The 14,761-nt window shown below is 38.5% G+C and overlaps 1 protein-coding gene across 1 annotated transcript in view; it reads right to left on the bottom strand.

The window, feature by feature from the left end:
- The window catches only part of LOC110450996 (myoglobin-like), a 34,182-nt gene extending 30,299 nt beyond the window's left edge, over positions 1-3,883 (bottom strand). The window contains exon 1 of the mRNA XM_021498817.1: positions 3,782-3,883. Coding sequence (XP_021354492.1) covers positions 3,782-3,883 — 102 coding nt within the window. The remainder of the gene's footprint in view (positions 1-3,781) is intronic.
- Positions 3,884-14,761: the final 10,878 nt, after the last annotated feature.

Raw genomic sequence — 14,761 nt, forward strand, 5'->3', positions numbered from 1 at the left:
AGAGAGAGAGAGAGAGAGAGAGAGAGAGAGGAGGGGGAGAGACAGAGAGAGAGAGATTATTACTTTCAACATATAATGCAAACATTCATTCTTATTTTTATGTACAAATTATAGTAGATTTTAAAATTTGTCATGAAAATGGAACCATCCAGCACAGCCAGCGCAGTGATATCCTGGCACTATTCCATACTTTCACCGTTCAACAGTTCGTCACGTCCCGTGCTTTGTGGCTTTCTCCTTTTCTTTCCATCCTTTCTCGAAAATTCGTTTCCACCGCACTGACTGTAACTGAATGGCCCATCACATGCCTATATTACATACATTATATACAACGGTAAGTGGAACTATTTACAGAAACATCTCCACATTCACTCGCATACATTCAAGCGCACGCACACTTTTTGCACTCACGCTCTCGTGCACTTAAAAGAAAGTTAAACATTACAGAGGTTTACTAAAATAATAAGGAACACACAAGTGTACGTTTTGCCATGTAATACGGACACAAGCTAAAAAATGAATATGAAAGATAATGAGGACTGTTGGAGAGGAGACAGAAGAACGTAACCATACTAGAACCTGCGAGTACTCGATACATACTGTTGGACATATATGAATAAATTTTTATTTTCGTCACTCGAATAATCTTCATGGCCATACACTAATTTCTCTAAGCTTAGAGGTAAGTATTCATGAAGATTTTTAAACATCTGAAATCTTTGATCAGTTTATATACTGCATGTAAAAAAGAAATGATGAGCATTTTCATTAGGATATCCACATGCACAGATAGGAGAGTTGATTAGATAAACATTAAAGAGATCATCATCTAAAGGGCTGCATTGATGAAGGAGTTTGGTTAATAAAATATTTAACTTACTTACGGTCAACGGCTAAGTAAAAAACAGGCACTTTAAATGTTTCATTTTGTTTTTTGAGGCAGTTTGTAAAGCTCTTAAAAGAATGTGCAGTTTTAATATTAGTGTCAAGCTCATTCCATAATCTTAAAGTAGAAGGTATGAACGAGTTAAGTGAAGATTGTAAACGGAAAGTAGGAATGGAATAGTTTCAGAGTTTCTCAAATTATAAGGAGTTAAAGTAGCTACTAGTGGCGGGAGAAGGTCAGTTAGGTAGTGGCGGGAGAAGGTCAGTTAGGTAAGAGGGAGTCATATTGCTGTGAATTTTGTAGAAAAGTTGAAGTTTGCGGCGGGTGCGACATTGAGACAAGACTTCCCAACCAGTTTCGAAGTAAAGAGACTCTCTACTAGCAAAAGACGGCAGGCCGGTGACAATACGCGCCGTTTCTAACTGGAGTTTTTCAAGTTTATTTGCATTGGCAGTTGTACAACCGTCCCAAACTTCGCAACAGTATCCAAGCAGAGGGAGTAAAAAAGTAAGATAAATTCTGTTTAATGTCTTGCGATTTAAAGTATATTTTAATTTGCGGAGAATTTGTTTCGTAACAGTTTTACAAATGTTATCAATATGGTGAGTCTATTTACAGTAAGCATCTAAGAAAATTCCTAGATGTTTATGATGTTCAATAAAATCAATATTAACATTATTAAAAATAAGATTGACATCAAGCTCAGCATTGGTATTTGAAATAAGTAGTGCTTCAGTTTATTAGGATTAAATTTAACAAGCCAATTTTCTGCCCAGTAATGATTTTTTTCAAGATCTCGGTTATTAGTAGTTTCAAGTTCAATTGCGGAAGGAGAAGAGACGGATGGGGAAGTATCATCAGCAAAAAGATGGGAAGGGTTGTCAAGGTTATCAGTTATATCGTTGATATACAAGAGAAAAAGAAGCGGACCTAGGACAGAACACTGGGGTACACCAGCATTAGTTATTTTAGTATGAGAAGTAGCATTGTTGATGAAGACTTGTTGATGGCGATTCTGTACATAATCGGATAGTCAGTCTAAAAGATTTTCATTAATTCCATAGCTTTTTAATTTGTGTACACGACCTGCATGCCAATCCCGATCAAAAGCTTTGGAAATGTCGCAAAAAACAAGACAGGTATGATGACGGTTTTCTAGATTTATACATACATTATGATAAATTTCAATTAGTTGATGCACTGTAGAGTGAAATGGCTGAAATCCAGATTGGTAATAACTTTTTCAAAAACTTTCCCTACAGTGCTTAATAAAGCTATTGGTCTATAATTACTGGGGCATTGTTTATCGCCTTTCTTAAAAATGGGCATGACTAAAGCTTTTTTCCAGGAATTGGGATAAATTCCTTGATCAAGAGACTTTCTGAATATAAGAAATAGCGGAAATGAAACNCAAGGATGAAGATCGGAAGTCCTCAAGCAAATGGTCAACTTCGACCGGTTCTTGCTCTCCTTGATATATAACTTCATAAACTCCATTGTCCTCACCGTCAACACCAGAAATAACACTCAACACTGTACCCTTATACCATTCACGTTGATCTGTTGCTGCATCAATAATCCACTGGTGTTTTACACTTCTTCCAACAAATTTCACTTTTGAGACTCGTGAACTAGACCTATGAAGTAAAAATACAAATCTAGGAAACATCATACTTATTCATATTTATTTCACCACAAACATTATATGATTAGGGAATGTCATGAAGGGACATAATTAAACAGATAAAATAATATGCTTTAATTGCATGTACCTTAGTGATGGAGTTGTCACTATATTGGCTGCATCAGTACTGCTTCTTCTACCTGAAGGTGTCTTCTTGGTCTTCGTTCTCCCTTTCCTGTAAATATTTGAATTTTCGAATTTTCATACTTATATAACACTAAACTAAAGTCAAATCCATACATTGTGAGAAACTAGGAAATATTAGGTATCTCCATTTTCTGTTTTCTAAATAAAGACTATTTGTATTCCAGTCAATGCAGTCTCCTTATGATTTGTCATAGATTATGGAACCAATTTCATTCTTAGACTATTAACCTGTAATCCAGGTGTTATTCATATTGCTTATATATTGTCTAGTAGCAGTTTAACACTGAAAACGTATACGTGCTTTATGTAAATTATACCTGAATACAGGAATTAGGATGCATATGTTTCTATTGTAGATTTTATAGATTTTTTATCAATAATGTTAACAATTTTTAGGGTTTTGATATAATATCTTACTGTTACAATGTACCTTAGAGACGGTCTGTTTCTGTTGGCTGCATTCTTTCTTCCTGTAGAGTCAAATTCATCGTCTGTTGGTGTTTTTCATCTACTTGCAGTTGTTGGCTTCTTGCTTGTTAAATCAACATACTGAAATAACAATGATGTAAATGTCAGAATCAAAATTAAAAAAATGAAAGTGTAGAGTTTTAACATTTGAAAGAATATTTATACATATTAATCATATTAAAGCAGGGTTCGTACAGAAAAATGACTAGAAACAGGAGGGATGTGCTTTAAAACCACTTCATTATTTTAGAAATTAAATAAGTGTAATAATTCATATTAACAAGTAATCAGTGAATACACATTTCCCTATTTTTATTTTTAATTACTTTGTTTAAATATTGTAATTAAAATGGAGACATACTTACATGTACAGGAAAACAATAATCACAAGCATTTTTCAACCACTCCATGTAAAAACTAAGCACAGGATAATTTCTAAGTATTTCTTTCTAAGCACCCCTCTCAAAACTAAGCCCTTTTCAAGGTCTGTACGGACCCTAGTCATGTAATGGATTTAACCAGTACAGAGTTTTACAGATGACTGTTAACATTCAACATGTTATCCTGTTATATACCAATTTAATGTTTAAACTCACCCAAATACCTGGTTCTCTTATTCCTGGACTTTTTCCTTCTCTTGGAAGTGTTAATTCAGGGAGCAGAACCTTATGATAGAAACCTGTAAGTTTAGGGAGCATGTTTCGTTCCCAAAATTCCTTATTCCGATGAATTCTCTGGATGTGTAGTTGATAAGGATCACATGTTCGGACAACCAAATCTATCCAGGGATAGTCGCACACATTCAACAACCCATGGCATTGGAAGAAATAGTCATGTTTTTCTCGTAGGGATAGTTTGCCCCTTTAATTTCTAGACAGAATTACTTCTGACTTTCTGCAGCTTGATATAATGTCAATGCTTTGTTGTAAAGGACATTCTTTACTTCCACCAATCCAACCTCTCCATTACCGACACAAACTTTACCATCTGGACTTCCTCCCAAGAATTTGTATTTCTTGTCAATAACCAGCCCAACAGGTTCAATTTCCACATTCATGTTTTCCTCTGCTTTTTTTAATTTATATTCTTCTAAAGTGTTGTGTTCCTGAAGTAATCCATTTTTTGTATAACGATTTCCTTGAAATTTATTGTAGAGATGTTTTCGGACTATACTTAAGACAGGTAAAGCAGGATTTCGACGAACGATAGGGCCAAAATTGGATGCTGTTAATCTCTTTCTTCTTTCATCATGCCACAAGCCAGACTGAGACTGATGGAGTGTTGCCTTCTCAATTTCCTTTATCTTACCACAGGTTAAGTTGATGTTTGTTTCAATGAAAGTGTTCTGAAGATCATCCAATTCTGAAGGTATCACATCATCGGACACATCTAAAGCTTCAGGTCCATATGATAGTCGGGCTTTCTTTGTGTTGGACTGTGCAACGCTACTAATCTTTCTCTTCCATCTTTTTGTCTTTGTTTCTGGCTTTGATTTGTGAACAGTTGTGTTGAAGTGCAATCTTTCCCTTTTTTCATACAAACTGGTGAATTTGTTGCCAGGTTCAGTTGCAGTTGACATTTTCCACACTTTTGGAGACCATTGTGGCCCTAGATTCATACGTAGTGCACCCCCATAACACCTTCCATGCCACGATCCTCTATTACATAAATTATATACTTTGCCACCATCGAATTTGGAACGGATATGCATCCAACTTTCCGCTAGGTTGGTTGTCATGCATCCAATAAGTCTGCTGCTTTTGTCTGCAATGGTGGACAGGATGTTTGACACATCTTGGAGGATGAACTTCTCCACCTTACTGTAAACTGTAGATGTTCCTAAGCGGGACTCGTCCTGTGCCGTTACGGAGGATCCTTCTGACCACATTTTGACCTGGTCATTTATAACATCTTCGACCGTTTCCACTGTTAACTGTGAAGAACCTACTTCAGTTGATGATGTCGATGCAGTATCTGCTTTAGGTTTGGCCTTGCAGAAGTCCGAGCAGTTGTCATGATGACCAAAAACATGATAGACTGACTGAATGATGTCACGTTTCAGATTTGTTACTGCTAACTGTCTATTTCCACTTGAAGTAGCCTCATTTGTTCTCATGCGAATATCACACCGTATTGTACTTACAATTCTCACTCTTGTTATCTTGGTGAGATGGTGTTTGCCCTTGTAGGCCGGATTTTCTGCCACAAGTTTCTCTAATTTAGAGCGTACACATTTACAAGCATGGTTTGAGCACTCAAGTTTTTCAACATCTTTCCCCCAAATTGGGACTTGCTCCCTTATCCTAGCGAAGACAGACGAATCACCATCCCCGATCAGCCTCATATAGCGGACACCATGTTTTGATTCAGATTGACAAAACCCTTCAACAATTATGTCAGCCTCCATAGACTGGCTACTGTCATTCCAGTTTTTGAAGCATTTATGGAGTTTTGCTGGTTGCTGTTTCTGTTGTGCACTATTGCAAATATAGCAGTATTTATTGCGTACACCAATATGCTGCAGTTTTTTGGTCTCCTGTCCAATAATAATAGCAACACCACCAAGCGCATTATAGCTATGTTTATGGGTCCGTTTGGACCATCCACCATCAGCAATCACTGTGATACTGGGAACGTCCCCATGGTAGTTACCCTTGTTAATGGCAATCTGTCTTTCTTCTGCGCCCGCTAGTAGCAACTCGGTTTGCAAAGCATTCTTCCACCACTCACCTATCTCCTCCTCAATTGATGAAAATGATGTTTGTGACATACCTGGCGAGTCGAGTGTTGCCAAAAACTCATTCATATGAGCAGGTCCATCACCTGTTACAATACTCCCCCAAACTGCCCTTACATTAATATCAAATCTCCTTGAATGAGGAAGCTTCGGACTTGTTTCAAAAGTAAATGTTTGACGACATCCTTGACACTCTGCTAACAAAACACTTGCCAACCCAAGTGTACGCTGCTCAGACACTAATTTTATAGGGGCTTCACCTTTCGCTGACAACAACAACGCATGTTCACACTGACAAGCATGTAGAGTTATAGACGTCACATGTTGTTGAAGACAATCAAGATTGACAAACCTGTATCCATTTCCACATAAGTTATTCACTCTACTTATTTCAAGTTTGATTGAGTTGTTTTCAGATGCATTGCACACGCTATATATTTTCTTTACCGAATTTTGTGACACAAGTGCTCTGTTTGCTGAGCGCAGAGTTCTAATTTGGAATATCCTCTTTCTGTAAAACTTCAATGATAAAGTTGAACTTGGGCCTGGTATAGTTTTGCCGGTATTCTTGTCAATAACAAATGTATATTTCGGTCTCCCTGGTCGACCAGTTTTACGTTTCAGTAAATTGATACCTGTTGACATCCCAAACCTTTTCTTAGTCTTCTTCCTTGATGTACCCATATTTTGAGCAAATATATAGCAAATTATATGTCCAGAATCGTCCCTGTATATGAATTTCTATCTCGAGAACTGCCACATCATGGCACATGGTTAGGTCGGGGTTCCATATAAATAGTATAATGGTTGTTTTTTTGCTAATATCCTTCAATAAACTTATGTTATTTAAAACCATTAGTTAAAACCCATTTTAACATAAATGAGATAAAGTAAACAAAATAAATAATATGAAAAATGTTTATCGGAGGTGTTTCGGGTGAGACAAATCACCGAAACGGACCAATTGGACCGAATCGGACCAAAATAGTTTTGGTATGGTTCTGTTCACACACGGTCACAAACATTATTCAAAACTGTTTCCTGTATTGAAATGTAATATTCGCTTGGAATAATCGAATACCTTTCGTTTCGGTCCCGATTCGGTTCTGTTTCGGTCCGATTCGGTCTGTTTCGGTTCGATTCGGTCAGTTTCGGTCCGTTTCGGTGATTTGTTGCACCGAATGTTTTTGACAGCTCACGTCAAGCGTGTTGCTTGACAGTCTAAATACATCCTTTATTTCTTAGCATCAACTTGCGATCTTCAATCAATTAAGCACAACACTTTACATACACCAAACAATAATATATTACACCTTTACTTCGTTTCTGTCACGACTCAGCCACTGAAAAGGGTTTGTGAATAGGGACGCACCACCCGCCGGAACTGCTCTCACACTAAAGAGTTCTGTTTCTAAAAAGGAACAAATAAAGTATTTACGGATCGAAATAAAGAAAACACTATTTAGTAATCTATATTTTATCTTAAATGGAATTACTGCATATACTTGATACTTGCATATCAAATTAAAAAAAAAAAAAAATTGGTGCGGAATAATTGTGTGACTTCCGTTTAGAGTCTGACGGCGACAGGGAATGAACATCTAAATATAATTGATGATTGTAATAGTGAAACCAACATGGCGGCCTCCATGTCAATGGTAAGACTATGGGAAATATAGCAAATAATCTACTAAAATAAATGAAAGTAGAAAAACTAATATCCGGAGCACCTAGAATTGGTATCAAGGTAATGCTTTATGTTAAAGTTATTGTATTTTGAACTAAAACAAACACATTGCATTTCTCACAAGAAATAACAATGTGTTGATACTATTATTGAGCTAAAAATGGGATTGTGGTAGTAAATTAACTCTTCATTGGTAGAGTCAAATTACTGAACTGGGACATTGTTTCAATATCTTTTTAAAAATACTGACTGATTTGTCAAAGAGGGACATGTTATATTAAAAACATGGTTTCTCTGTGGCTCATTATAGGCAACAATTTTGACTTGAGCAGAACCTTAAATGTAAGAAGAAGGATTTCAAATCGATTTCTAAATTCATCAAATACGAAATTTAAATTAATTCTAAATATTGAAGATGAGCTCGAGTGGTTACAGTGTGTACGCATGTAGAAATTGCCGACCGCCACCCTGTGTGGGGCTACTATATCGTTACCCATTATCAAGAACGGTCATGGTTGGGTGGCTATCGGCAAAGAACATTTGCACGTGCGTATACACCTGACACCTTTCGTTCACGTCTGTTTTGTCCGTTTTCAGTGGGGCCCCTTGGGGGAAATTTATTTACACAAATTAGTGTACAGACAAAACATAATTTTGTTTGAGGAGGTTTTCGAAATTATTATTTATTTTTATTATTTTACACGTGTTTTTATCTTTATTTTCAGTGTTTTGTTATAAAATAAGAGTGTTATAACATCAATTAGTAAATTGTAAGGCCTATCAGATGAGTATAATTTATCTATAATTCTCCTACATCCAAGATGTTACAGCTACATGTATACAAAATTAACTGCATGAACATACAGATTATATAATCTGCTGATAGTGATTACAACCAAATCTACTGCACATATGGATTGTTACATTTGCGCGTGTTTCGGAGAATAGCGCGTAATATTTGTCCTATAGGTACGTGAAGATCGTATTAGGGCGAGTAATTCGTGCGATTTGGTATTGTCCAATGAGGTTGGAGCATGTGTGTGGGGTAGGACACGGGTGGTTGTTATTATGTCATTCTAGCTTCGGACGTAGACGGAACGTTCAAATTTAAATTTTCATCATCAAGGAGTCGGAAACATTGACTAGTCAGTGCGTCATTTCACAAAGTGAAATATTGGCGGAACTAGAGAGGATGCTGTCTGCAAGTTAGAAAACTTTAAGGACGCGATTAGTGAAAACCAGAGACAGTTATCAGTACAAATATCTAAGTTTTTAAAGATATCGACGTACACATTTAAAAAGAAGGGCAATGAACAGCAATTCAATGCGAATACGAGAATTAGTAGCAAGATGCGGGAGGCGCAGGCGTCACTACAGGAGAACACCGTACACGACGCTTTTACGGAGAGGGCCAGTGTGAAAATTAGTGAATGTATGGACATTATCACGCATACGCAGAAACTTATAAAAATGACAGATTCGTCAGAGACCGAATGGAAGATGGCGAAGGAGTATGAGACCAATGCTTTGGCTGACGAGTCGACTCGGAGGATGAGAAATGGAAAACGAGAATGGAAGCGAGATCGCAGAGGAAAGTAAAAGGCACAGAGAATGACGAGGCAAAAGCGCTTTTCCCCATATAGCGCCCCTTCAGCACGCCAGGTAGCGCACCCACAGTCCGTTGGCGACGAAGGTACCCGGGACCATGGAATGATGGATATGAGACCAGAATTGTGTTTTTCTGTGGAAAGCCTGGTCACTTGAGGATGGACTGTGTACAGCACAGGGCGGCGCAAGGCCAGACTAAGATAAGTACAAATGTATTTACGTGTAATTATGTTGAAGCACGTGTGTCGTTACGAAATGAGTTTTTTTTCCGTTTGGTGAGGCGTCGGGTGAGAAACGCACAGGTAGAAGGTGTGGTTCCGCTTTAATGAACAAAATTACTACGGTATTAAAGTCGCGTACGAGGTCAGGTTCAGAGGCCAGGTCACGGTAGGAATGTTGCGCAAGGCTTTGCATGAATGGGTGAGCACAGGGGTTTGTAAAAAAATATTGGATGCTATCTGCTTTGGTTGTAAATTAACATTGTATTCTATACCAGAGAATATTGTTTTGGGGAACAATAAATCCGCAAGGGACAACGGAGATTTTGTAAGACAGGAGATAGGGTTGTGTACAGGAATTCTATTAGATTCCTAAAGTAATGAATCCGTGGCAGTGGCAGGTAGGTAACAAGGAAAAGTTACGATTGCAGACATGTAAATCCGTGCCTCTAAAAAAAATGAGTTTAAATATGAGGACTGCAGTGGCATTAGACATGTTTAAGAAAGGTGATTGGGTATTTACTTTTAATTTCATGTCAGCGTACAATCAAATTGAGATTTTTACAGATCATATAACTTTTCTGTGGTTTTCTTGGGTTATCGATGGTAGGACGAGATAATTTGTTTTTTCTGGTTTTACCGTTTGGTCTGTCTACAGCAGGTTACATATTTACAAGGGTCAAATGTGAGCTGGTCAAGCATTGGCGGTCTCGGGGACAAAAGGTGATTACGTATATAGAGTGGTATCGGAGGGCATGACACGGGGTTTCTTAGCAATATTGTTAGGGTAGATTTATGTCGTTTTGGTTTTCTGATAGCAGAGCAGAAATGCAGTCAGGACGCGAACTGGTTGCGGTTGCACTGGTGTTTTCGGGAAGGAAGGATTGTTATACCAGATATAAAACTGACAGACTGACTGAGTCGTTACGAAAGTTGTTGGATAGTGTGTCTCAAGGAATCTTTGGAGTGACAGCAAGGCACATTTCAATGATGGTGGCGATGGGTCCAGTTGTCAGATTGATGACAAGGCATCGGTATGCCAGCGTAGTGATGAAAGCAAGTTGGGATTCTCGGGTGTACCTTTGCAAGGAGACTATAGAAGAAATACGATTTTTGTGTGCTAATGTAAGGCGATTGAAAGGATCTTTGATGGATAGATCATTCAAGCAGGATTACGTGGTGTACAGCGATGCATCTACGACCGGTTATGGTGGTTACATGTTGCATGTAAAAGGCAGTGAGGTCTTTGGTCAGTGGACAGAATCAGAGAGTAAAGAAAGCTGAACATGGAGGGAACTCGAGGCAGTTATAAGAGTTGGACGAGAAGTGGGGAGAGTTTACTGTAGATAAGTTTGCAAATAACAGCAATGCTAGATGCTCTGTTTTCGTAAAAGAGACTGTAATGCTACTTCAAGGTAATATAGATGCTGGGAATGATAAAATAAGTGTTTTAACAAGAACGGGGGTCCTCGTATGGTGGGACTGAGGATTGAATCTTGATCAGGTTGTAATTGTATTTTTAGTCATCGGGCTACACACAAACATAGACGTAGCAGTTAGAACTGCAGGGCAGCATACGGACCGAAAGGAGTTGCTGACTAAACATATGGCGGATTACATACTAAAGGCAAAGAGTGACAAGTCAGTGAGCTAAAATGTAGTATTATAACGCTTTTAAAAAAATGGGAGAGCTTCATAAGGCAGGACAGCGGTTGTCCACTTCCGGTGCAGCCTATACAGGTTGGGTTGTATCTCGCGCATATTTTGGACGCGGGTGGTCTCATACATTGTGGTACGACAGTAGTATACGGGACCAAACGGGCTCACGGAATCAACAGTTTGGATGATCCGACGGACAACGGGTTTGAAACCGATATGTGAGTGGAGCTGTGCGAGATACACAAAAACTCGAGGGACTTTTTGGTGGTGAGAGATTTGGTGATGGTAGTTATATTTTTTGCATGTTTTCTTAGATTTTCTGAGTTGAGTGAGTTGAGTTGTTCGGATGTGTCATTTCATGAGCAATTTTTTTTTTAAAGCTGGTCATCTGGAAAAGTAAAACGGACCAAATACAGGTTAGGTAACGAGGTAATAATTGCGAAAGGTGAGACAGTGGCATGCCCGTATGTAATGTTGGAGCGATATTTGGCTTTATCAGACGCAACGATAAGTTCGAATGATTATCTTTTTAAGGCATTGGTAGGTGGGGAAACGGTTTGTAAGCTTATATTAAAACAAAAACCGGTAAGTTATACATACAAGAGTTCGGGAATGCGTTGTAAAAAGGCTAAAGAAGGTGGGGGAAACTCTGAATCTAGGTTAACATTGGCTAAAGGCATGTGGTGGTACGGAGGTGCTGGAAAAGGCATGGCAGATGGAGAAGCGATGTGTCGAAGGACGGCCCTGTTGCCGATTCGCTTCAGTGCAGGCTGCAAGTTGCAGAGCAATTGGGTTTGTAAGTACCGCTCAAAGCCCGTTCTTTTATATCTATCGGGTGAGTAGCTACCTGCATATATCATGGCTGTTGTTTGTTTGTTTAATACGAGATGGGGTATATAGAGGACTTAAATTTGCGCGCGTTTCGGAGAATAGCGCATAATATTTGTCCTACAGGTACGTGAAGATCGTATTAGGGCGAGTAATTCGTGCGATTNGGGGTTCCAAATTTCCTTGGGGGGTTTCCATGTGGGGAAAAATTGAGGAAAATGGTGAAAATACATGATTTTTAAAGAAAAATCTCAGGGTGGGGGTTTTCCTGAAGCCCAAAAAACCTCTCTGGATCCGCCACTTGGTTTGAGCATGTGTGTGGGGTAGGACACGGGTGGTTGTTATTGTGTCATTCTAGCTTCGGACGTAGACGGAACGTACAAGTTTTAAATCTAAATTGAATTTAAATATATTTCATATGGAATGTTATGTACATGAATGCATTGAGAATATATGGGGATCGTATTGATGTTTGATGTATAGAAACCCCAGCAAAACAAATAACAAAAACCGGAAGCATAGACGGGCTGGTACACTTCCTGCTTCCTAAAAGGAGTTCAGGTTGGGTGGCGCGCTTGGTTTTTATAGATAAATACAATTCGTAATGAGAGGGAGAGATTGTGGGTTATGGAGTGAATTTGTCAAAATTGTATGGAAACGTCTTTATCGCATCAAATGCAATTATAATAAATGCCTGTTCTGTCGTTCCATCGGCCGAGTAGCTACCTGTCTATCGGCCGAGTAGCTACCTGCATATATCATGGTTTGTTTAATACGCGATGGAGTATATAGAGGACTTTAATAATGTTCATGGATCCTGAATTCATAGAACTTTGTTTATATTGACAATATTGACGATATTGAAGGAGGAAGGTCTAAAGATGAAGATGAAGTTTGTTATTTACTACTGCAAAAATGAATATTTCCGGTTAGAAATTTTCTACAAAAGTCGCCGGAAGGGGTTGTGGAGGTGTTTGCTGGTTGATTGCTTTGAAAAATTCTCTGATATTATAGTAATAGACAGTTCCTGCATTCTGTTTACAATAAATATAAAAACAAATATTATAACCCCTTCTCGTTGTATTTAAATATTTCTCATTGATAGCAATGATTCATGGTGAACTGTTTTAGCCATCCACTCTGTATTGGTCCAGGGTCAAGGAGAGTGTACATATGACTCCTATAGCTAATATAACATCCATCATGAAATCGTGAAATTCAGTAAATGTTCAATGATATTTCTTCATCAATCATCAATACCGTTATATATAACAATAACATATAGGTAGGAATACTACACTTGCATCATACCGGATTTATAGAGGAGGGGTGTGATCGTTCCAGTGCCTAAATCCTCCACGGTGGATCCTCGTGAGCCCCTCGGCTACAGAGGTACACTGTACATCGTATTACGTTAGTCACATGTAAGGAATCCAGACGGTCGTTCAGGATACCACAGTAGACCTGGTTGGAAACAAACGACATACTTAACGATGAACAAAATGGTTTCCGGAAGGGCCGATCTACTATTGACCATAATATAACATATTTGAATAGTTTGGGGTTGATATTACGGAGCCCCCGAAGGGACACGGTAAAACATTTACTAAACCGTGCGCACGGATTACCAAACCGTGCATACGGATTGACAAACCGTGCGCACGGATTACTAAACCGTGCGCACGGATTACCAAACCGTGCATACGGATTGACAAACCGTGCGCACGGATTACTAAACCGTGCGCACGGATTACCAAAACGCCGGGGGTATCAGTTACCAGGAGTTATCTTTCTGTTCTCATTAGTTCTTCCCCGATATATATGATAGCCAATTCCTACCGATCAACGGGAAGCCTACATTACGTAAGTATCGCGAACTTGACATAACTAACAAGGCAGATATGAAGATCTACTCAAAGAAGTTATTGATCCATTATTTGTTATTGATTAGTCCAAATTATTCTGACGTTTTATCAATTTGTTTCATATCGGTCTGTTGTCGATTAACGTCAGAACTCCGAAATATGCGACCCGTGCCCGGAGCGCACTTCAAACGGATATTTTAGAAACAAATCGTCACTTTCACACACATGTTGCACATGGATCGAAAGATCTATTCTTTATGTACCAGGTGGTATCAATAACATGTTTCAAAGATCATTATGAAAAGTATTTTCCAACGTTTTCTATACCAAACAATGTTTTTAATTAGGCCGTGAGCAATGTCACATGACTTGACGAGATCTCGCGTTACCGTAAGTATATCCCAACGTTATGACGTAGGCCGGTGAGATTTTAGTCACGTGGCATTAGAAGGCGGGGCTATCAAAAAACTAGAATAAAACAGAGTAAGTTTGAAAAAATATGTTTTTAGTGATTGTATTGGTTGTTTGAGGCATGTAATTTATGTTCATCTTGTGCAAAAAGAATAGATCTTTCGATCCATGTGCGACATGAGTGTGAAAGTGACGATTTGTTTCTAAAACATCAGGTTGAAGTGAGCTCCGGGCGCGGGTCGCATATTTCCCGCATATTATAGAGGTCCGGAGTTCTGACGTTAATCGACGACAGACCGATATGAAAAAAGTTGATAAAACGTCAGAATAATTCGGAATAGTTATTGATTAGCACCAAAATGTCCAAACATTTAGTGCTATTTATTGCATACAGTTGGTAAATTTATAAACGGGAGCACTTTGGTTTGCCATTTCTCATTTAAATTCGTTTACATGTGTATAACTCATCGCCCCTCCTCATTGGCTGATACTCTATATAGTAAGTGTGTTAGTATATTTCACAAACTGTGCATTATTGTATCGTTTCCCTCCGTGTTGTTTAC

Source organism: Mizuhopecten yessoensis, unplaced genomic scaffold (genome assembly GCF_002113885.1).
Source record: "Mizuhopecten yessoensis strain PY_sf001 unplaced genomic scaffold, ASM211388v2 scaffold5667, whole genome shotgun sequence".
In the NCBI taxonomy this organism is placed as follows: domain Eukaryota; kingdom Metazoa; phylum Mollusca; class Bivalvia; order Pectinida; family Pectinidae; genus Mizuhopecten; species Mizuhopecten yessoensis.